The 23339-nt window shown below is 40.6% G+C and overlaps 1 protein-coding gene across 3 annotated transcripts in view; it reads left to right on the top strand.

Annotated features, from left to right (window-relative positions):
- Nucleotides 1-606: 606 nt before the first annotated feature.
- LOC134358560 (fibrillin-1-like) overlaps nt 607-23339 on the top strand; it is a 462213-nt gene continuing 439480 nt past the window's right edge. For 2 of the 3 annotated variants that reach the window (XM_063070932.1, XM_063070930.1), the window contains exons 1-5: nt 1116-1674; nt 4612-4694; nt 4925-5023; nt 12387-12482; nt 21341-21436. In XM_063070932.1, coding sequence (XP_062927002.1) covers nt 1499-1674; nt 4612-4694; nt 4925-5023; nt 12387-12482; nt 21341-21436 — 550 coding nt within the window. In that variant the 5' untranslated portion in view covers nt 1116-1498. Of the gene's footprint in view, nt 675-1115; nt 1675-4611; nt 4695-4924; nt 5024-12386; nt 12483-21340; nt 21437-23339 lie in introns of those variants that run through there. The other variant, XM_063070931.1, reaches the window with a different exon arrangement.

Genomic DNA, 23339 nt, shown 5'->3' with positions numbered 1-23339 from the left:
CTTTGCTGGAAACATAAAGAAATCAAGTGGAAACAGCAGATACACATGTCTCTCAAACTATTCACCTGCCCACCCTGTGTGAAAACTCCAGTAGTATGAGGATTTCACAGGAAGCCCATCAACAATGTCAAAACGGGAATCATACGCAATCCTGATGCAAGAATTACGGTTGCTGGTCCCAAAGTGTTCGCCTATTCCCCCAACAGCATTTCAGTCTCCTTTCGCAATAGCAAGTCCAGCGTTGACTTCTCTCCATTAAATCATCGACTTCTTGTTTGAGAACTTACCTGGATACATTTAATAAATTCTACACCATGCCACTCCCAGTCCAGGATACTTACATAATTATTATTACAGAGGCCCAGAGATAATGAGCATTGAGGACAAATTGGTTTCACTTTTTTTTAAAACAGGAGTCAAGAATAAAGTGACCTTCTGAGTCATGCCAATGAAACTATTATGACTTGTTGTAGCATGGCCAAACCCAGCAAAGAACTAAACATGGTTAAGTACCAAACCAACCTATCTCTAACTATGGGCAATGTTCATATTTAAATTTAATATTGTCACAGGCTTATATACGCAGGGTTATAAAAATTTGCATTTTGCAGGAGCAACATGGTAACGAGGAAAACACGAAACGAAGGGAAAAAAGTTAACATAAATTATACAAGGTGAGCGATCGTTAAGAAATAGAAATACCAGCAGCAGTACACTGAAAGGGTAAAAGATGCGGCTGATTGAACAAAATACGCTAAACTACTGTAGGAACTCTGCGGGTCGGGCAGCATCTACGAAGGGAAATGGACAATCGACGTTTCGGGCCGATTTTGATCCTTGTGGATTGTATTGCTTACTAAGTGCACCGGGGGGGGGGGGATAACACTGTCAAGTAAGGTCCGAAAGCGAATTCGCCTGACGCTGTTCTGTCGTCTCCTTTCACGGACGCGGACTCTAGGTTGACCCCGACTCACAAGCGCCTTGCGATGTCGACGCCTCCTCCTCGCGCAGCGCCAGTTGGAACCCGCGCTGGCGGCCGCTCTCGCGAGAACAGGGTGCGCATCGTTAGGGAGGCGGGTGGAGGGAAGGTAACGGGGCGCGAGCTATCTCCGAGTGGACTCGCGCGCAGCTGAAGTTCATGCAGTGAAGCAGCGGCTTCGCGAGTGCCTGCAGTGCATGAGGCGGCCGCAGATAGATGCAATTCTTTTTTTAAAAGATTAAGTTAGTTTACTTCCTCATGTTTTACCTCTGTTTTTCAAATATATCTGGACGGAAAGTCTGATTTTTTTTCTCCATAAAATCTCCTAACTTATCCTCAATTTGTTTCTGAAGGACATTGAGGAGTTTTTTCCCCTCTCTTAAGTTCGTCTTATTTTACTTCGAAGATTTGGGTTGCAAGCAACTAAAATTCAGCTGTGTTTATTATCTCCACCCTCTCTCTCCCGTGGAGTACGGAGTGTTTGGTTGAGACGAGAGGGAGCCCAGCCCCGACTACATTATGTGGATTCGGTGGTTGCTTAAAGTTTACGTGGGATTTACAACGTTTTTATCCATTACGGTGCAGACAAGTGTAGGTGCGGCAGAGCATGATCCCACTCCTGTGAAGTCCAAATACCCGAAGAATACGAGCAGGTCAAGAAGACTAGGTGGATCAAACCAGGATGCACTGAAAGGGTAAATATTTCCGTTACTTTTTATGTATAAGGAAATCTCTTCCCTGCGTTGTTAATTTCTGTAATCTTTCCCTCACGAAAAAAAGATTTCAGTTAGAAATTTAACAATGGGTCGAAAAGAATAGCAATGTCGCTTTGTGCGCAGCAAAATGTAGGTCGGACATCAAGGCAGACTTTTTAATTGAAACCATGCAAATTGTTTAAAAAGGATTTGGCGTGTACGATGTTTTAATGACAGATTTTATTTAAATAAAAACAATCAGTTTGTAAGTTCTGTTGGAAGGAACTGTTGCAAACTTGTATGTTTAGCCAGAGTAAGCCACTTGAACTAAGTCGAGTTGATGCATTTCCACATCAGCAAATCTGTGGCCGTGTTTTTTCCCGTCCCCGGCACACGGGTTCCTGGATGGGAAGCTGCGGGGAGGTGGAGGTACAGAGAAGCCCCCCTCGCCTGTACCTCCGCTTCAGCGCAGCCTGTTAACCCTTTAGCAGATGGATGGAAATCTTCCGAAAGTGTTTTTGCAATGTAGCATTTGGTGCCGTCGTGAACATTCCTGAGGTTCGACCATGAAAAATACCGTGATTGCAAATTATTCTGAACGTTGAACACTTCACGACAGACTACGTGGATGAATTGTCTGGAACCAGTTTTTTTTAGATCATTGATTACTGAATTTCCCTGAACTGATTGCGATGCGTGATTGACATTTACTGATAAGCGGGGGGGGGGGGACGACGACAAAGAAATGCCGTTTAAAACGCCCTGCTGATACAGAGCGCTGTTGTGGTATCGCGGGCGGTGTTTGGTAACTAATATTTCTCACTGATCTCGGATGTACAGAGTTTGTTCTGTTGTGGTTTCCAGTCACGTCCCGCAGGCTGAATGTCCCGTCCGCGGATAGGGACGGGACGGAACGGGACTGCACTCTTTCAACACCTTGGGCTGGCCATTGAAGTGAAAATGAACAAGACAGCCTGGCTGTGCAGGACTTGGCGTCTTGCTGGGGGGGGGGGGGGCGGTGGTGTTTTAGTTCAGTAACGGGGAAAAGTATCACCAAGTTTGGGGTTCAGTTGAAAGCATCTCACTCGAACATGTTCAACATTTTCCTTCACGACTTGTGAAACTTGTTTTACATAACCTGCTTAATGTTCAAATCTTCTGTGAAAACCGTGTTAATGTCCCTAAGGTGCCGTCCTTAGCCACAGTATTAAAATTGCTCCTTTTTTATATTTTTCGAGGTTTTAGTGAAGCCGGTCCTTCATGGTGGTGCGGGGTTTGTGCATGGTAATAGATCAACTACTGAACATCCTATTATGCAAATAGACTTTACCTTTCATCTTTCTTCCAAAGGGGTGCGCAATATTGATATCCAGAATCCTTGGTTCACATTGATTTAAGGGAACGAAGGGGAAGAAAAGGAAGTGGATTACCCTTTCAGAACTGGCATGAATCTGATGGGCGAGCTTCTACAATTCTATGCTTAAAGCTTGCATTTTTAGCGTTCCATCGATCTTCGGGATAATGCTATTCAGTTAACAACCAATCCATTTATTTTTGGAAGCGATGTTGATCCTCCAATACAAGCAGATGTAGCAGACTGTTGAACATTAGTTTATGCATATAGTTCCGTTGACTTCACAAACATGAAGTTTGTAAAAAATCTTTTTATTTTGATAATGTATTGCATCTTCCACCAGTGGGAAGTTGGATTCTTTTGGTTAAACTCTATTAATTAAAATAAAATGCAAATTTTAAAATTGCACTGTTAAATTTAATTTCCATGGTTTACATTAAGCATTTGTGAGAAACGTTTTTGAGAAGCTTTCTAAACTTGGATTGAGGTTCCATTTCATGTGTATTTAATCCAATGCCAGTGCTTGGGTATTTTTTGACACTGTGTTGAAAGGCTACTAAATGTTATTCAGTAGGTCCTTCTACAGAGAACGAAAACAAAACATACATTACTTTAAAAAAAAATCTGAAAACAGCAAGCAAAATTCTTTGGACTCACCATGCGAAGAGAGACAATAGAACATTTAGTTACAACTGGAAAGCTGGAAGGAAAAAGAAGCAGAGGCAGACAGAGAATGAAAATGATAGATGGAATAACATCATGATTAGAAACGGGAGGCAAAAACTACAATTCAGAGGGTCAGGGACCGTGATGGATGGAGAGACATGATCGCCCACACCGAATGGCAAGGCACCTGAATGAATGAAGGCCCTTCTACTTTCTTTATGATTTGAGGCTTGGCTGTGATACCTTCTTGAAGTCCTCCCTATCACAGTGCAGCATGCCAGGGCTGGTAATGGAACTCTTTCTGCTGTTAATTGTACTTAAGTGCATCAACTTCTGCATAATCCACTTGTTCATGCCACAAGAACGGTGACTGCTATTTGGAATGCTTATGACATGAAACTAGATTAAAGACTGACCATTGGTTTGTGCATATAACCTTGTTGACTTCAAAAGCATGAAGTTTGTAAAATGTTCTTATTTTGATTATTTATTGTATTTTCTGCCAGTGGGAAAGTTGGATTCTTTCTGTATCCTATATTAATTAAAGTAAATAAAAGCCACATTTGAAATGGGGTGGGGGCTGGTGTCTTGAAATGCTGTAATATGTAACAAAATTCTTTATCAGCTGTCTTCCAAAACCTGTCAAAGTCCCCAAAAGCTAGACTGGTATGGGTAAAAATTGTAATGTATAATCATTTTGAGTAAATGCCCAGCAATATTGATGCACATTTCAAGTTCAAGTTTATTGTTAATCAACTGTACACATGTATGCAGAAAATGAAACAATGTTCCTTGGGACCAAAGTGTAAAACAGAACATATCAAAATTAACGAATTTGAAAATGTATTCTGTAGATGTGCAAATTGCTTTAAAAAATCTGAATACTTCAAGAATAAAAGTAGTTAATTTTTTTTTAGGCCAAATGTTTGTGGATCACGTTTCCATTCATACTGTTGCCCAGGATGGAAAACATTGCCGGGAGGAAATCAATGTATTGTCCGTAAGTGAAACAAATGGAAAGTGGGTTAGCAGATAACTATCAATTAATATCAGAGTCAACAACTTTCATTCTAACTGAAGTATTAATAGTTTAATAATTTCGCATTCAATGAAATCTAAGAGCTTTTCATTTCTAAATTTGTATTTGATGTAATTGGAAAAAAAACATCTATAGTATTTGGATTCTTAAGCGAGGAGTTGCATTTAGGTCTGCTCTTTTCCTTATTTCAGCAATTTGCAGGAACTCGTGTGGTGATGGGTTCTGTTCACGACCAAACATATGCACATGTCCGAACGGTCAGATAGCACCCACCTGTGGTTCAAAATCAAGTGAGTTACTACTGATTAGTTAATAAAACAATTCAGCTTTTTTGTCTTTCAATATTTCAATAAAACTACTAAAAATATTGAAAGTTTTTTTTTCCTATGTATTGTTAACTTCCCGTTGTTACAAGTGATTCAGTTAGTAGCACATTGACTTCGAATCAGATGCTATGGATTCAAGCCCTGGATTTGGAACTTGAAAATTAAAATTTGATCTGACTGTCCTGAGTAAGATGAAGATAGTTGAACATTTCATTGTCCTATATCAGTGAACTGAGGCTCCAAATGTGTTCTCAGGTGGAAGTAAAAGATTTCATTGCACTCTATGAAGTGCAGGGAGTTAACTCTGGTGACCTGTCCATTGTGCTTACTAAAATCAACATGAATGTAATACTGAATACATTGTTTTGTTATTGCTGTATGCAAGGTGGTTGCTATGTTTACTAATTATAAGCGAGTATACTTTAGACATTCAGCATTGACTGCAAATTGCTTAGAATGACAGGATGTCATAAAATTGCTGGATAGGTGCAAGTGTATTTGTTGCTTTTCACACACTCTTTAACTTTTGGATTTGCACATCTAATCTTTTCTAAATCGTTTTCTATACCTCTTTGAAACCAGCCAGCTTGATGTCTGTTGTAGGGAAGATGATGAATTCCTAAATAAAGAAAAGTAAGGGGAAAAGCAAGCAAAATGCATATCTATAGTTTAAGAATTTGTTAATTTTTAGTTAACAAAGGCATAACAACTAGTATGATGACCTTGCAGCTCTAGGCATCTGAGTTTGATTCTGATCTTGGATGTTTTTTGTTTGGAGTTTCCATATTCTCTCCATTATCGTGCAATTTTTTTTTGCCACTCTAGTCTCATAGAACAGTATAGGCATTTCAGCCCATGATTTTGTGCTTACCTGATAAACCTACTCCAAGATCAATCTAACTCTTCCCTCTCATATAGCCCTCCATTTTTCATTCATCCATATGCCTAACCAAGTCTCTTAAATAATATAGCAATCAAAACAGAACACAATACTCTAAGTGTGGTCTAACCAGGTTTTTATAGAGCTGCAACGCTTCAATCCCCCAAGTAATGATGGTTAACACACCATAAGCCTTCTTAACCACTTTCCGCTGATATCCTAAAGGTATGTTGGGAGATTAATTGGCCAATGTAAATTACCCCCTCATGTAGTAAAGTGACAAGTGGTATATGAGGGAGAATAAATTAGAGGTACTGGGAAATCTGAGGAGGATGAGCAGTGGGACTAATGGGGTTGGGCTGATGGGAAGGTGGGATGATCAATTAGTAAAGTATAAAATATTATGTGATCAAGCTCTTTAAAGTCTATCCGGGGCAATGCAGTAGATAATTTATCTTTGTTTTTATAAAGACTTCTGAATAGTAGTTTAGTCAACAATCAAATCATGCGATGTCAAATAATTATTAGCAGAACAGATAACGAGATAAAAGACAGACAGTAAAGACAACTTATTTAAGGTAAAAAGAATGTGGGATCATGGATCAATTCTGTAATAAGTGTTCACTATTTATATTAATAATCTAGATTTTGGAATTAGAAATGCTTGAAAAATTTGAGAGGTAGGCTTATCAATATTGAGAAGGTATTAAATAAATTGTAAGTTCATAATGACTTATTGAGTTTGCATACACATGGAAATTTCAGCACAGAGAATAAAGAATTGCATTTTGGTACAAAAATGAAAATACAGTGGATTCTAATTAATTGGGACACATTGGGACTAGTACATTTGGGCCCAATTAAGTGGCTGTCCTAATTATCCAAAGTTTCATGGAAATAGGTTTTGTTTAAAAGTATAAAAAGACAAACTAACATTTAACTGAGTAACAAATTATGTATTTAAATGAAGTGCAGAACAAATTAGAATACTATAAATACTACTACAGTACTATAAAACTATTACTCCTTAACGGTTATGCTGCCATATTCTTTTGATTGCAAATGAACAAAATCAGTACCGACACCTAGTGCAGATAATGGATACCTTCATACAATGTTATCGACGATTGTTTCCATCAAATCTTCATTTTCATTGTAACATTCAAGATGATTGTTGATACCTTCAACATATTTTGTAGTTTCTAACTTGAAGTAGTGAAATCATTTCATTTTCACTCCCGCCAGTTTCTGGCACCTCTTAAGGTTCAATGCTTAAAAATGCAGTGAGCAGAACAGTTCTGAATTGTCTTGCTGCTTAATTTGTGCCAACTACCTGTGATTTAAAAAAAAATCACTTTTTTTTTAACACAAACACACGCCACTGGCGCTATTTAAAAACTGTTTGCTCTACGCATGGTGTAGAGTCTAATGGCTACACAAGTGCATGCGAATGATGCTGGTTAGAAACTTCAGCGATTGTCCTGCCCCAATTAAGTGGCATCGTATCCCAACTAAATGGAGGAAATCCTGGCTATTTTACCAGTTAGTTTTTGTTCTTTAAGAGTTGCCCCAAGTAAGCGGCTGCCTAAATTAACCGATAGCCCAGTTAACTGGAATCCACGGTATTCTAATATGGCTCTAAAATAAAGAATGTGAGTATAAATCTTTTATTTAAAAAAAAGCAGCACAGACTAATGCTTAAAGAAGGCAAATTAATCTCAAGTGGTTAATCTAGAGAGAAAGAAGGAGGGGGGAAGAAAATGTATGCCACTGGGGTGGCACTGTAGCATTATGATTAGCACAATGCTTTACGGTACAGGTGACCCAGATTCACTTTCTGCTGTTGCCTACAAGGAGTTTGTACGTTCTCCCTGTGACCACGTGGGTTTCCTCCAGGTGCTCCAGTTTCCTCCCACAGTCCAAAGATGTACTGGTTGATAGGTAAATTGGTCATCGTAAATTATCCTGTGATTAGGCTCTGATTAAATCAGGGGATTGTTGTGTGGTGTGGCTTGAAGAGCCTATTGTGCACTGTATCTTAATACCAGAATTGTAGTTATTACCTGTTGGAAATGGATAATTTGACAGGATTGCATTTACTCTTGACAGCTAAAAGAGGATCTGATTGAAGACTTTAATATTGTAAATGTAGCTGCCTATTATTATTATTATTGCCTTTAAAAACTTTCTGTAAATTGTTTCCTTGAACTTCTGTATTAAATGAAGCTCCATATTGCTGTTGGGTAGTGGGTTCTATATTTTTGATGGAATAGTCTGTGTCACAAAGATATAACTTGTAGGGCAACTTGGAGGTGATTTTCCAGTGAAGGGAATGCAATAGAGATGCCCTTTCATATTGCATAGAGAGAATTCTGGGCATTTTTAGGAGGGTATTTAAGCATGAGTAAAAAAAGAATAGAATGCTGCTGTGATCAAGAGTAGATGGGGGGGGGGGAATGGAAGGAGTGCAGTTTTTTAAAAATTGTTAGTTAAGCCATACCTGGAGTATTGTGTGCAGAGTTTACATTATTGGAAGGATGTGATTATACTGGTGAGGATTTTGCCTGGATTGGAACATTTCATTTATAAGGAGTGATAATTAAGTTTGTTTTCTTTGGAATTGAGAAGGAAAGAGATGATGGTGACCTGAGACGTATGTAATTGAGGATGGACAACAGCCTGTTTCCCATAATGGGTGTGTCCAAGATGGACAATACAAAATGTTGGAGGAACTCAGCAGGTCAAACAATACCAGTGGAGAGGAATAAACAATCAACATTTGGGCTGAAACGCTTTATCAAAAAGGGGGAAGAAGCTAGAATAAGGTGGGGGAGGGGAAAGAGTAGAAACTGTTAAGTGATGGGTAAAACTGGGTGAAGGGGTAGGTAAGTGGTTGGGGGTGGGGAGAAGAAGTGAGAAGCTGAAAGGTGTCTAAGATGGCATAGTTTTGAGATGAGAGAGAAGTTTAGCTGGAATATGAGCCGAATGTTTCCACACACAAGGTTGCTGGAGCCCAACAGGCAGTGGAGGAGATAACTCTTAATTGCAATTACTTGCATTGCCAAGGCCCAGCAGGCTCTGGATTCTAATGTGGGTATATGGTATTAGTATAGTCGGATGCAGTTGTCATGATGGGCTGAAGGGTCTGTTTCTGTTGTATGACTTGTAAGTATAAAAGCTGATATGGACTAGTTATCTAAAACTTGTTTATGACTTTATGACTTGTTTCTGTTCAATGTTTTATGTGATTCCATAAAAGCACAATATAATTAAGTGAATTCCCTTTGGATTCTTCTCTCTGCTTTTCTTGGGAAATGTTTGACCTTGGCTTACTACTACCTCCTGGTGTTGAGAACAGAAACTGTTGTGTGATTAAGCATTAATTTCTGTAGCACCTCTCTGAGAGAATGGGCATTCGTTAAATAAACTTCATCCTGTTCCTATAGTATTATATTCCTACCTGACTACATATCTCTCCTATGTTATTCATATCCATTTCTTTAATGGTTGTGCAATTTCATCTTTTTAGAATACTTTTGGTAACTCTTAAGCATTTAGGGATGTATTGTAGTGCTTAAAGGCACTCCAGAAATTAGAGGTTTGTTCTGGTACAAAATCTTAATGTGATTCAACTACTTAATCTGAACTAGCTCTGATCCTAAGTACTTACAATTATTCCATATCTGATCCTACTCACCCTAGAGGAATTTTGGAGAAAAATTGAGGTTAAAAAAAAATCTTCTAGTGTTGCATATTATTGTGTTTGTGTTGGTAGTACTACTAAACAACCAACCCGATCTAGATAAAGCCCTGAGCCAGGCTGGCATCACCATAGCATAGGAAAAATCTAAATGTTTTATTAGAATATTCACCTGAACTGAACAAAATTGAAATGGGTCCTGCTGTGTTAAGTAGATGGGGCCTAATTTAAGTACATGTTTTTATACATGCTCTACAGGCTGAGCAATGTCATTTTAATTCCTAGTGAGCGTATTGAAACAGAAAACTACTTCTGATTGGTCCTCAGTTTCACTGAGGTCCCAAGATTCTGAAAATTACATTGATAATTGTAGTTGCTGTACCACTAAGATTACTGATAAGAATGGGTGTAATCATGGACTTGGAAGATGATAATCCTATTACAAGGAACACTATAAATCAATTTGCAGAATTTTAAATAGTGTTCTATTTTGTAAAGCACATTTTATGTTCAGATCTTATAAATACCTCCAACACTTATAGTTTTGTATATACTTAAAAATAATGTTTTAAGTGCAATGCAAATAATTTCAAATATTATTTAAGCTAGATGAAGTAATCCAATAAACTAATGATATTGTAATGTTAAACAGGAAATGGTGCTATGTGCAAGTTTCATCTTTTTTATATATTTCCTATGGTTATGTTGGGAACATTCATGTTTACATAAACAGTACTTCTTTTGAACCCAAGAAATGACTTTTTTGCTGCAGCGTAACAGAGAAGGAATGCACTGATGTAGGAAAATGTGTCTTTTTGGCAGGAGCATGTCAGTTGGAATTTGGCGAAGCAGATTAGATCTGCATTTACGCCAAGTGAGTCTCCACTGTCTGTTGTTTGTTTCATAGCCTTGGGATAGAAGTACTTTAATGCAGTCCATAACCATTCTATTTTATCCCAAATAAATAATTGGAGCTGTATCTTTTCTGTTAAAGTAGAATTGTATATTGAAAAAGAAATGTTAATGAATGGAAATGGAAAAGCTGGATCTTGCAGATCAGTTTAAGGCAAGTGGGAAATGTATGTTGGTTACACTAGTTAAATCAGTGGCAAGAATTATGTAAGAGGTAGCTCCTTGCTGAGGTTTTGCATATGGTATTCATGCTTAACAGAAGGTACATTAATATAAAAATAGCTATTTTGCTTCAGGAATTGATTTTTCCAACTTGGTATAGTGTGAATAGATTTAAATGATTTTATAGAGTATGTTTATTCTTTATGAAATCATTCATGATGGTGGGGACTAAAGCATTTCTGAGTCACTGAATTTTTTTCATATTTTTGACCTCACTAGATTTCTACCTACAACTTACCCCTTCTCTTGTGGCTGCATTGTTTGCTGTTTAGCTAGGTTTACATGCAAATAGGCAAAAGAAACTTGGGTCTTTTCCAAAGCAACGCTGTGGCTACTTATTAAGAAGTGCTGTAATATTAGCCAAACTGGGAAGTTTGTAATTTTCCTTGCCACTGATTATGTTCTAGATCTCTATTCGGTAATAGAATAGCTACTGGAGAGGGGGAGACAGAGTTGGGTGAGGAAGCCCTTCAACTGTAGTGGTCCTATACTACCCCAGAGTGCCACATTAGTTGCAGCAGTACTATTGATGTGTAGAAATGTAATATAGTATGGAAAGCATTGACTATGAATGCTAAGAATTAAAAGGTATCACAAGGTTTTTTCTTGTATACATTCTTTATTATCAATAATTGTTAAAAAGAGTTACATCTGGAAACGTGAAAACTAAGGCCATCTGACAATGGGATTTATTTATTAAATGGGATTTAATACATGCTTAGATTTAGAGAAGATTCATTGCTCAATTTCTGAATCTTGTCAAGACCTTCAAACATTGTGGGAACCCTTTCTAAATTATTTTCAAAACTTTCAAAACCCTCAATTCATTGTTTAAATTTAGATGTTGGCTATTATTAATTTTTATTATATGAGAAGGTATTTTACCTTTTTTCTCCTTAATAAACAGCTTCCATCTTGGTAGGGGTTAGACTTTTTTTTGTAATAAATTAGTATATTTCAATATAACTTTGACTAACCTACATGAATACGGGGTAATGAGATTATTATTATGAATAGATATAATGTAATTGGTAGTTTTTTTTTCAACCTTTCTATATACTTCCTTGTACTCTGTATTCTTCTATGTAGAAACTAATAAACATATTGAAAGAGAGTTGACACATGCATTTAGTTATAGTCTGTGCATTTTCTCAAATTCTTATGAAATTAAACACTAAATGTTAACATTTTCCTGATCAGCAGTAAATCTTAGGAAATGCTTTATAGAAACCTGAATCTCCATAATTTAAAAATAAAGGTGTGTGCATGGTCATTTTTATCCAATAATGACTGAATTATAAAAGCTACTGCTGTAACTTCCAAACATTTTTGAACAGCTTAGGAGAGAATCATCCTCTTTACTTTTAAGCTTGCCTGGACTCTTGTCCTATTTAATATGTTTATAAATTTTATCAATGTTTTTTTCATGTTCATTTAAGCTAACTGCTTCAGGCGTGTCTTTGGTACAATGATTTTATGTAGAATGGTGCATTTTTGTATTATTTAGCTTTTCATCTTTTTAATTTGTAATTACTGATTCAAGTTTTTTTAATACATGAGGATAAGATAATTATTACTGTCTTACATTGTTCTTTCAATTGTTTTTATTGCAGTCCAGCAGTGCAACATTAGATGCATGAATGGTGGCTCTTGTGCTGAGGATCATTGTATTTGTCAGAAGGGATATATTGGAACTCACTGTGGGCAGCGTGAGTATTGCTATAGACTTTACAAAAAGTGTTGCATGTATTAAAAGTGCTCCATTTAAGATGGCCAGAACACACTTCTGAGAGGTAATTCTGAATATCTGCTTTCTGCCTTGGCACTCCTCAGCTATACCTTCAGCATGTGATCCAGAAACATTTTATAGGAAGTGTAGCTAAGTACATGAACCATTTTAATAATTTGTGTGTCTATCAGCAGCTATACTTTTGATTCTACTTTTATTTATTTGTATGACTTATAATTCTAGTTTACTTCCCTATTTAATAGATTTTTATAAAAACAGTGCAAAAATGGAATAATGAGGTAGTATTCGTGGATTGTTCAGAATTCTGATGGCAGAGGGGAAGAAGCTGAGTAGAGGTCTTCAGGTTTCTGTGCCACCTTCTTGTGGTAGCCATGCAAAGAGGACATGCCTCAGATGGTGAGGGTACTTATTGATGGATACCGCCTTCTTAAGGAGCTACATACATCAAAGTTGCTGGTGAACGCAGCAGGCCAAGCAGCATCTATAGGAAGAGGCGCAGTCGACGTTTCAGGCCGAGACCCTTCGTCAGGACTAACTGAAGGAAGAGTGAGTAAGGGATTTGAAAGCTGGAGGGGGAGGGGGAGATGCAAAATGATAGGAGAAGACAGGAGGGGGAGGGATAGAGCCGAGAGCTGGACAGGTGATAGGCAAAAGGGGATACGAGAGGATCATGGGACAGGAGGCCTAGGGAGAAAGACGGGGGGGGGGTGACCCAGAGGATGGGCAAGAGGTATATTCAGAGGGACAGAGGGAGAAAAAGGAGAGTGAGAGAAAGAATGTGTGCATAAAAAGGAGTAACAGCTGGGGTACGAGGGGGAGGTGGGGCCTAGCGGAAGTTAGAGAAGTCAATGTTCATGCCATCAGGTTGGAGGCTACCCAGACGGAATATAAGGTGTTGTTCCTCCAACCTGAGTGTGGCTTCATCTTTACAGTAGAGGAGGCCGTGGATAGACATGTCAGAATGGGAATGGGATGTGGAATTAAAATGTGTGGCCACTGGGAGATCCTGCTTTCTCTGGCGGACAGAGCGTAGATGTTCAGCAAAGCGGTCTCCCAGTCTGCGTCGGGTCTCACCAATATATAAAAGGCCACATCGGGAGCCCCGGACGCAGTATATCACCCCAGTCGACTCACAGGTGAAGTGATGCCTCACCTGGAAGGACTGTTTGGGGCCCTGAATGGTGGTAAGGGAGGAAGTGTGAGGGCATGTGTAGCACTTGTTCCGCTTACACGGACAAGTGCCAGGAGGGAGATCAGTGGGGAGGGATGGGGGGGACTAATGGACAAGGGAGTTGTGTAGGGAGCGATCCCTGCGGAATGCAGAGAGAGGGGGGGAGGGAAAGATGTGCTTAGTGGTGGGATCCCGTTGGAGGTGGCGGAAGTTACGGAGAATAATATGTTGGACCCGGAGGCTGGTGGGGTGGTAGGTGAGGACCAGGGGAACCCTATTCCTAGTGGGGTGGTGGGAGGATGGAGTGAGAGCAGATGTACGTGAAATGGAGGAGATGCGTTTAAGAGCAGAGTTGATAGTGGAGGAAGGGAAGCCCCTTTCTTTAAAAAAATGAAGACATCTCCCTCGTCCTAGAATGAAAAGCCTCATCCTGAGAGCAGATGCGGCGGAGACGGAGGAATTGCGAGAAGGGGATGGCGTTTTTGCAAGAGACAGGGTGAGAAGAGGAATAGTCCAGATAGCTGTGAGAGTCAGGAGGCTTATAGTAGATATCAGTGGATAAGCTGTCTCCAGAGACAGAGACAGAAAGATCTAGAAAGGGGAGGGAGGTGTCGGAAATAGACCAGGTAAACTTGAGGGCAGGGTGAAAGTTGGAGGCAAAATTAATAAAGTCAACGAGTTCTGCATGCGTGCAGGAAGCAGCGCCAATGCAGTCGTCGATGTAGCGAAGGAAAAGTGGGGGACAGATACCAGAATAGGCACGGAACATAGATTGTTCCACAAACCCAACAAAAAGGCAGGCATAGCTAGGACCCAACAATCTATGTTCCGTGCCTATTCTGGTATCTGTCCCCCACTTTTCCTTCGCTATATCGACGACTGCATTGGCGCTGCTTCCTGCACGCATGCAGAACTCGTTGACTTTATTAACTTTGCCTCCAACTTTCACCCTGCCCTCAAGTTTACCTGGTCTATTTCCGACACCTCCCTCCCCTTTCTAGATCTTTCTGTCTCTGTCTCTGGAGACAGCTTATCCACTGATATCTACTATAAGCCTACTGACTCTCACAGCTATCTGGACTATTCCTCTTCTCACCCTGTCTCTTGCAAAAACGCCATCCCCTTCTCGCAATTCCTCCATCTCCGCCGCATCTGCTCTCAGGATGAGGCTTTTCATTCTAGGACGAGGGAGATGTCTTCATTTTTTAAAGAAAGGGGCTTCCCTTCCTCCACTATCAACTCTGCTCTTAAACGCATCTCCTCCATTTCACGTACATCTGCTCTCACTCCATCCTCCCACCACCCCACTAGGAATAGGGTTCCCCTGGTCCTCACCCACCACCCCACCAGCCTCCGGGTCCAACATATTATTCTCCATAACTTCCGCCACCTCCAACGGGATCCCACCACTAAGCACATCTTTCCCTCCTCCCCTCTCTCTGCATTCCGCAGGGATCGCTCCCTACACAACTCCCTTGTCCATTCGTCCCCCCCATCCCTCCCCACTGATCTCCCTCCTGGCACTTATCCGTGTAAGTGGAACAAGTGCTACACATGCCCTTACACTTCCTCCCTTACCACCATTCAGGGCCCCAAACAGTCCTTCCAGGTGAGGCATCACTTCACCTGTGAGTCGACTGGGGTGATATACTGCGTCCGGTGCTCCCGATGTGGCCTTTTATATATTGGTGAGACCCGACGCAGACTGGGAGACCGCTTTGCTGAACATCTACGCTCTGTCCGCCAGAGAAAGCAGGATCTCCCAGTGGCCACACATTTTAATTCCACATCCCATTCCCATTCTGACATGTCTATCCACGGCCTCCTCTACTGTAAAGATGAAGCCACACTCAGGTTGGAGGAACAACACCTTATATTCCGTCTGGGTAGCCTCCAACCTGATGGCATGAACATTGACTTCTCTTAACTTCCGCTAGGCCCCACCTCCCCCTCGTACCCCAGCTGTTACTCCTTTTTATGCACACATTCTTTCTCTCACTCTCCTTTTTCTCCCTCTGTCCCTCTGAATATACCTCTTGCCCATCCTCTGGGTCACCCCCCCCCCCGTCTTTCTCCCTAGGCCTCCTGTCCCATGATCCTCTCGTATCCCCTTTTGCCTATCACCTGTCCAGCTCTCGGCTCTATCCCTCCCCCTCCTGTCTTCTCCTATCATTTTGCATCTCCCCCTCCCCCTCCAGCTTTCAAATCCCTTACTCACTCTTCCTTCAGTTAGTCCTGACGAAGGGTCTCGGCCTGAAACGTCGACTGCGCCTCTTCCTATAGATGCTGCTTGGCCTGCTGCGTTCACCAGCAACTTTGATGTATGTTGCTTGAATTTCCAGCATCTGCAGAATTCCTGTTATTCTTAAGGAGCTGCCTTCTTGTGGTGCCATCTCTTGAAGATGTCCTCACCTTCTTGACTGTGATGATGTCCTTTTGAAGCAGGTGTGAACCTCCGACTGCAGCAATGAGTGATTGAAGGTGTTCTTGCAAACTCCGTCCAGTTGGGACATGTGTTCAGTGCCCTGCCACATACACCTGACACCTGGTGAGCGTTCACCCTTTTGAAAGGTGTTCTGATTTTGGCCTGTGAGTGAGACTTCACAGGGTTGCCAGATGCTGCAGAGATTTGAAAAGGGTAGTCTTATTCTCTCTTTCAAATCATGCATAAAATGTGTTCAGCTCATCAGGGAGTTAAACATCACAGCCATTTATGATAGGTTTTGCCTTGTAGGAAGTAACTGGCTGCAAACCCTCCAAGAGCTGATGTGCATCCGATTTCATTTCTAATATCGCTTTATCATTCTTAAGATAGACTTCCGTAAGTTGTATGTGGACTTGTAGAGTTCTGGATCACTGGTCTTGAATGCCACAGATCTGGCCCTTAGCAGACTACAAACCTCCAGATTCATTCATGGCTTCTGGTTTGTGTATGTCTGGTATGTTCTTGAATGCACACACTGGGCCACGCAGCAATACTCACAGCACACTAGAGGAACTCAGCAGATCGGGCAGCATCCATGGAAAAGTTGACTGATCGTTTCCACGGATGCTGCCCGACCCGCTGAGTTCCTCCAGCGTGTTGTGAGTGTTGCTTTGACCCCAGCATCTGCAGAGTGTTTTGTGTTTACAATTAGACGCTCAGGTCTTGAAATCACGCGTAACTGTGGAGTAATTATTCCAATCCAAAGATGAATCCCTGAATATAGTCCAGTCCACCAATTCAAAGCAGTCATACAAGCAGTTATCCACCTCCCCTGACGATACCTTCATAGTTCTCACCACTGGCCCTCAGTCTCTGCCTCTATACTGGGAGTAGAGGTACGCTCAGCCACGTGATCAAACTTACCAAAGTGCGTGCATGAGATTGCACTCTAAATGTGGTGTAAGTAGTCAAATGTGTTGGTTCCTTTAGTTCCACAGGTGACATGCTGCTAGACGGTCAGAAACTTCTTTGAGCTGGCCTGGTTGAAGTCCCCTACAATGATTGGGAAGGCATCAGGATGTGCTGTCTCTTGTCTGCTGATCATGGTAGTCAGCACCTTCAGTGCCGCCTGAAGTTGACCAAGGGTGGAATGTACACTGCAACCAGGATGATGGCAGAAACCTTTTGGCAAATAGAATGAACAATATTTGACCGCCAGATGTTCCTAGTCAGGGGAGCAGGACTGAGACATATCTTTCAACCATGATCAGTTAATTATGAAGCAAGCAGCGCTGCTTCTGCCTTGATGTCGCTATTCAGTTCATGCAGTGGAAGGTGAAGCACTGCGCCCGGAGTGTTGGGGGTGATCCATGTCTCTTGGAAGCAAGGTACACAGCAGCCCCTGATTTCTGTCTGGTACTACAATCTTGCTGTGATGTCTCCAATTTTATTTTCCGGAGACTGTACATTAGCCAGGAGATTGGTAGGGAATGTGGAGTCTTCCCCCCCCCCCCCTTCCTTTCCAGTCCTGAAAAAGGATCTTGGCTTGAACATCGACTGTTTGTTTACTTCCATTGATGCTGTCTGATCTGCTGAGTTCCTCCAGCAGTGTGGTGTGCGTTGCTCAGGGCTCTGCATTTCAGTTTTACTTGTAGCCCAGCTCATTGGCCTCGCTTTCTTAAAAGGAAACTGCTTTTGCTACCTGGGTGGTCTCCAGTCGAGAGTCTGCTGTTCTTTGATTTTGAAGATCGAAAGATTTTTTTAAAACATTTTGAAGCAATGTTGCTTACTGAAGTACCTATGATTGTGATCATAGGTTTCAGCTGTAGTCATCCTAAATTGGAATACAGTGGATTCTGGTTAATTGGGCTATCAGTTAATCGGGGCTGCCGCTTATTTTACAAAAATGAATAGACAAAATAGCCGGGATTCCCCATGTCTATTTGGGACACTGTGCCGCTTAATTCAGACAGGAGATTGTTGCCAAACAGTTTCTAACTAGCAACACACTCAATACACCAAAAAAAATGCTGGAAGAACTCAGCAGGCCAGGCAGCATCTATGGTGGGGCGGTGGGGGGGAGTACGGTAGACGTTTTGGGCCGAGACCCTTCGGCAGGACTGGAGGAGAAAAAGAAGAGTAGATTTAAAAGGTGGTGGGAGGGAAGAGAGAAACACAAGGTGATGGGTGAAACCAGGAGGGTGAGGAGGGATGAAGTAAAGAGCTGGGAAGTTGATTGGTAAAAGAGATACAAGGCTGGAGAACAGGAGTCTGATAGGAGAGGACAGAAGGCCAAGAAAGAAAGAATGGGGGGAGAAGTACCAGAGGGAGGCAATGGGCAGGCAAGGAGATAAGGTGAGAGAATGGTTTTGGTGGGGGGGGTGGGGCATTACCAGACGTTCCAGAAATCGATGTTCATGCCATTGGGTTGGAGGCGACCCAGACAGACTACAAGGTATTGTTCCTCCAACCTGAGTGTAGTTTCATCGCAACAGTAGAGGAGGCCATGGGTTGACATATCAGAATGGGAAGTGGAATTAAAATTGGGTGACGACTGGAAGATCCCGGTTCTTCTGGCAGACGGAGCGTAGGTGCTTGGCCAAGTGGTCTCCCAGTATTTGTCACATCTCACAGATATACAGGAGGCCACAGCGGGAGCACCAAACACGGTATGTGACCCCAACTGACTCATAGGTGAAGTGTTGCGTCACCTGGAAGGACTGTTTGGGGCCCTGAATGGTAGTGAGGGAGGTGGTGTAGGGGCAGGTAAAGCACTTGTTCCGCTTGCAAGAGTAAGTACCAGGAGGGAGATCAGTGGGCTGCCAGAAGAAGGGGGATCTTCCGGTGGCATCGACTGTATTTTTATCCATGTATGCTGCCTGGCCTGCTGAGTTCTTCCAGCATTTTGTCTGTTATTTGGATTTCCAGCATCTGCAGATTTTCTCTTGTTTGCCATTGAGTTTTTAACTAGCATCAGTGGCGTGTGCTTCTGTGTCTGTTGGACACTACATTAATGACTGGCAGTTATTAAATGGCGACAGTTGCTTGTGTTTGTGTTCAAAAAGCAATGATTTTTGTCACTGATAGTTGGTGAGAAATATTTGGTAAAACAATTCAGAACTGATTTCCTCACTGCTATTTCAAGCATTCAGACATGGAAATGCTGATGGCTAGGAGTGAAAATGAAACCATTTCATTACTTCAAGTTAGGAACTATGAAGAATTTGAAAGTATTGTTAATCATCTTTAATGTTACCTTTGATTCCCACTGGACTCGCAACTTCCACCTGTGGCTCCAAGTAGCTGTTTGCACAAGATAGTGGCTGCACATGATACACTGCTTCAACAGGTGGGCCAAACCAGGTGAGGGTATTTGGTGGGTCTCAAACCCCAGTGAGATCGGGACATGCATGTTCACCTTTCCGAAGTCAGCTTTGGTGAACTGGGTAGATGAGATCTGCAGTGAGATCCAACAGCCAGGAAGGTAATTCTGCAACGCTACATGGAGAGTGAAGGGCATGACAAGGCACAGAGATCATGGTCATACACTGCAACCAGGGAAGACCTCAGTTGTGATGTCTACTTGTATCACTGGACCCTGGCTTTCTAGGTTGAGTGCAATGGCTTTTCCACTTTAAAAGCTTTCCCACGCAGGTTTCCTGTCATCATCAGATATGATGGACAACCACCAGTAATATTGGTAGTATTCTAATTTATCCTGTAATTAAATACATAATTTGTTACCCAGTTAAATGGTACTTGGCCTTTTGTTTTTACCTTTTTTAACTATTTCCATGAAACTTTGGCTAATTGGGGCAGCCATTTAATTAGGCCAAAATGTACTGGTTCTGATTATTGTGGGCCCAATTAACTGGAATCCATTATATTTGATGATTTCCTTGGGAGCTGCACGGAGTTGCACCATCTTGAAGGTATTGTGAAACTTCTCTCCCTTTCCACTGCTGACTTCTCAATGAGGACTTGTGCATGTTCTCATGACTTTGCCCTCCTGAAGTCTATAATTGGTTCCTTACTTTTGCTGATATTGTGTGCGAGGTGGTTGTTGTGACACTACTCAGACAGCCAATCTATCTCACTTTTGTAAGCCTTCTTGTCAACTGAAATTCTACCATTGTCATTAGCAAGTTTATGGATAAGAAATGTATGTGACTAGGTGATGAATTTTTTTGCCTTCTGTGGGATTTTTATGTTTGGGTTTATTTTGATAAATATGCTAAACATGTTCAATCCCTCCATATATAGTATGGTATAGCCATAACACCTAATAAGCTGTGAACGCTTAAGCATTTTTTGTATTTTTAATTTTAACCATTACTTTCCTGAATGAACTGGAATGTTAGTGCATCATATGCTGAAATTGTTGATATGCCCAATTTATGAAAAATTGTCTTATATAGTCTTGATATCCTTGTTACATAATTATAACTAAGATTTCTTCATAACTTTTGGTATTCTTTGCAAATTCTGAGTTCTTTTGTTCAAGCTTTTTTCCATTCTGCCCACACTTAACATTGTTAACACCTTGACAGTTTTTAGCTTTGTTCCTATTGTTTGAGTATCATACCAAAGGTGTGAGTCAACTTGCAATAAGGCTGTTTGCTGAGACCTCTTCAAGTGCAATTAGCGAAATCATTTGGTAGAGTTTGTAGATTACGCATTACATGGAGCAATTTTGTACCTTGACCTACAGATATTTGTATTCATAACAACTTGTGTGATATCTGTTTTACCTGCTAAATTAAGAATTTGAATGATCAAGTCATACAAGTTTTTTTCCATTTTAGCAAGGTAACATTTCTAATGCAAATGAGCCAAAATGAGTAATTTCAATTGATTTGCTTGTAAGTATAAATGGAAAAAGAGAGCTGTTATATTATTAAGAACGTAATCTCAGGTTAATATAGATTGTGTGGCATAGCTAATGATCAAAAATTATAATCCTGCTAAATATTAAATAATGCTTTGAATTATTTTTGCTGATCTATATATTAATTTTGTAAAACCAATTAAAGCTGCACTTTATCTATCAGAAAATACAAGGCTGTTTATGCTTTGCTTCCTTAATTAAACATGAAATTTTGAACTGCAAATGAGAGCTTTAACACTGAAAAATATTAATTGCTGAAGTATGCAAATACTAATTTGTTTGTAAGACAGCAGATTTTAAATAATCATGTTAATTAAAAATAATATTTTTCAGCTGTCTGTGAGAATGGTTGTTTGAATAATGGAAGATGTGTTGCTCCCAATCGTTGTGCTTGTACATATGGATTTACAGGAGCACAGTGCGAAAGAGGTAAAGCATTTTCATGCATTAACCAAGGGTAAAATATTTAAAAGCATGTTGGTATCTTACCCATTTTATTTGCTATTGCCTTGTAATTATTTCTAAATTCGGGTTTGGTTATGTTGGTTTCTATTATTTAATTAGCATAATGGTTTATATTTGTGCTGATTATAGTGCCAAAAGAATATTACAAAAGTAGAAGGAATATAGATGAAAACCTTCAGGATGGAGGGATTAGGCTATGAGTAAATAATTATACATATTTGAATAATGTTGTGGTGTGATGCAGTGCTCTTCCTATTTTACCTTTTTTTGGGAGTTGATGAATATATTAACTATTCACTGAAATCAATAAGTTCATCAATTGTCAAAACATGACTAGGATAACAAGTAGTAAATGAAATGATTTTCTTTTTATAGAATCTAATGGTGCAAATAAAAGGCATTTAGCTGTGGTTCTGAAAGATCAACACAGTTTAGTCCCATGATCACCCTTTCCCCATGTTCTGGATGTTTTTAAGTTGTATTCCTATGGAATCTTATTCCAACCTTTGCGAGTGTATTAAAGATATTAGCACCCTTCTGTGCCAAGATGCTTTTGTTGGTTGATTATTTTACATTGTAAAGCTGATGATAAATCTAGCAAGTTGAAAGAAAGTATCAAGACCCATTAATTCTTGACCTGCTTTAAGAGATCATTTCTATCTTCTTGAGACTTCACATAATTAAAATCCTTTATCCCTGATAATAGCTTGATAAAATTCTTGTCTACCCTCTCAATGACTTTGATTTTCCTAAAATGTGGTGTTTTTGGATATGGTCATGTCTGACCATCCCATAATGGTAGTGTAGCCCCCTGGTAACCCTCAGGCTCACTCAGCTTGCTTTCGTCTAGGGGGAGCAGCCTTTGGCCCCACTGAACTGGGTAATCAAGTTGTGTGGATGCTGTGTGATGTACCCCACCCCGCCAAATAACAGACAATACACTATATGCGATTAAATGATTACATTTTATAGATCTTACTGGAACTATGTAATTAATAGAGATAAAATATAAAAGGAAAGTAAAGTTCAACCACTTCGTGCACAACTGTTGGAGCTCAATGAACGGGGTCTTCTTTCCACCGTGCGATCTCCGACCCTCTCAACCTGTTGCCTGGGACCAACCACGGTGGTCGACCAGAGCGAGTCCAGCATGTCTTTCCTCTTTGGGTCTCCTCCCAAAAATCCTGGGCCTCGGACTCCTGCTCGGGGTACATTCCGTCGCCCAGCTTATAGCATCGCATCTCCTCTCTCTGTCCCCATCGCGCCTTCTGCCCCAAAGCCCGCAAAAGCAATAGCTTACAGACACACAAGAAAGAATAACATCTATCCCAATTGGTTAGCAAATGAATACAATTCTCATTATCAGTCATATAACCCAAACAAGCTGTTAGAGAAAGAACCACTGTCTCAGCAGTTAACAACACAGAGAAGCCATTTTATTTTTAACGTAACAAAGAAGCCATAGCAATAATATAAAAGAAGAAACCCCTTACAGTAGATTTGGGGAGTTTGTAATTTTGAAATTGCCAAACATCTACTGAAACAAACTGGAATGGTCTTATCCATGCGCATAGGAATGATTTGAGTGCGATTTCCATCTGTTCAGCAAACTGCAATTTCAAAGGTTGAATAGGTTTGGACTTTATTCCCTATAGTGTACAGGAATGAGGGGAAATTTGATAAAGATATGCAAAATTATGAGGGGTATTGATAGGGTAAATGCCAGCAGGCTTTTTTCACTGAGATTAGGTGAGACTAAAACCAGAGGTCATGGTTTAAAGGCGAAAAATGAAATGTTTAAGGGGAACAAAAGGGGATCTATTTCCACTTGGAGGTTGGTGAGAGTGTGGATTGAGCTGCCAGCGGA

Source organism: Mobula hypostoma, chromosome 18 (assembly GCF_963921235.1).
Source record: "Mobula hypostoma chromosome 18, sMobHyp1.1, whole genome shotgun sequence".
NCBI classification, from domain to species: Eukaryota; Metazoa; Chordata; class Chondrichthyes; order Myliobatiformes; family Myliobatidae; genus Mobula; species Mobula hypostoma.
The sequence above is the reverse complement of the archived record's forward strand: the minus strand, read 5'-3'. Positions and strand labels throughout refer to the sequence as shown.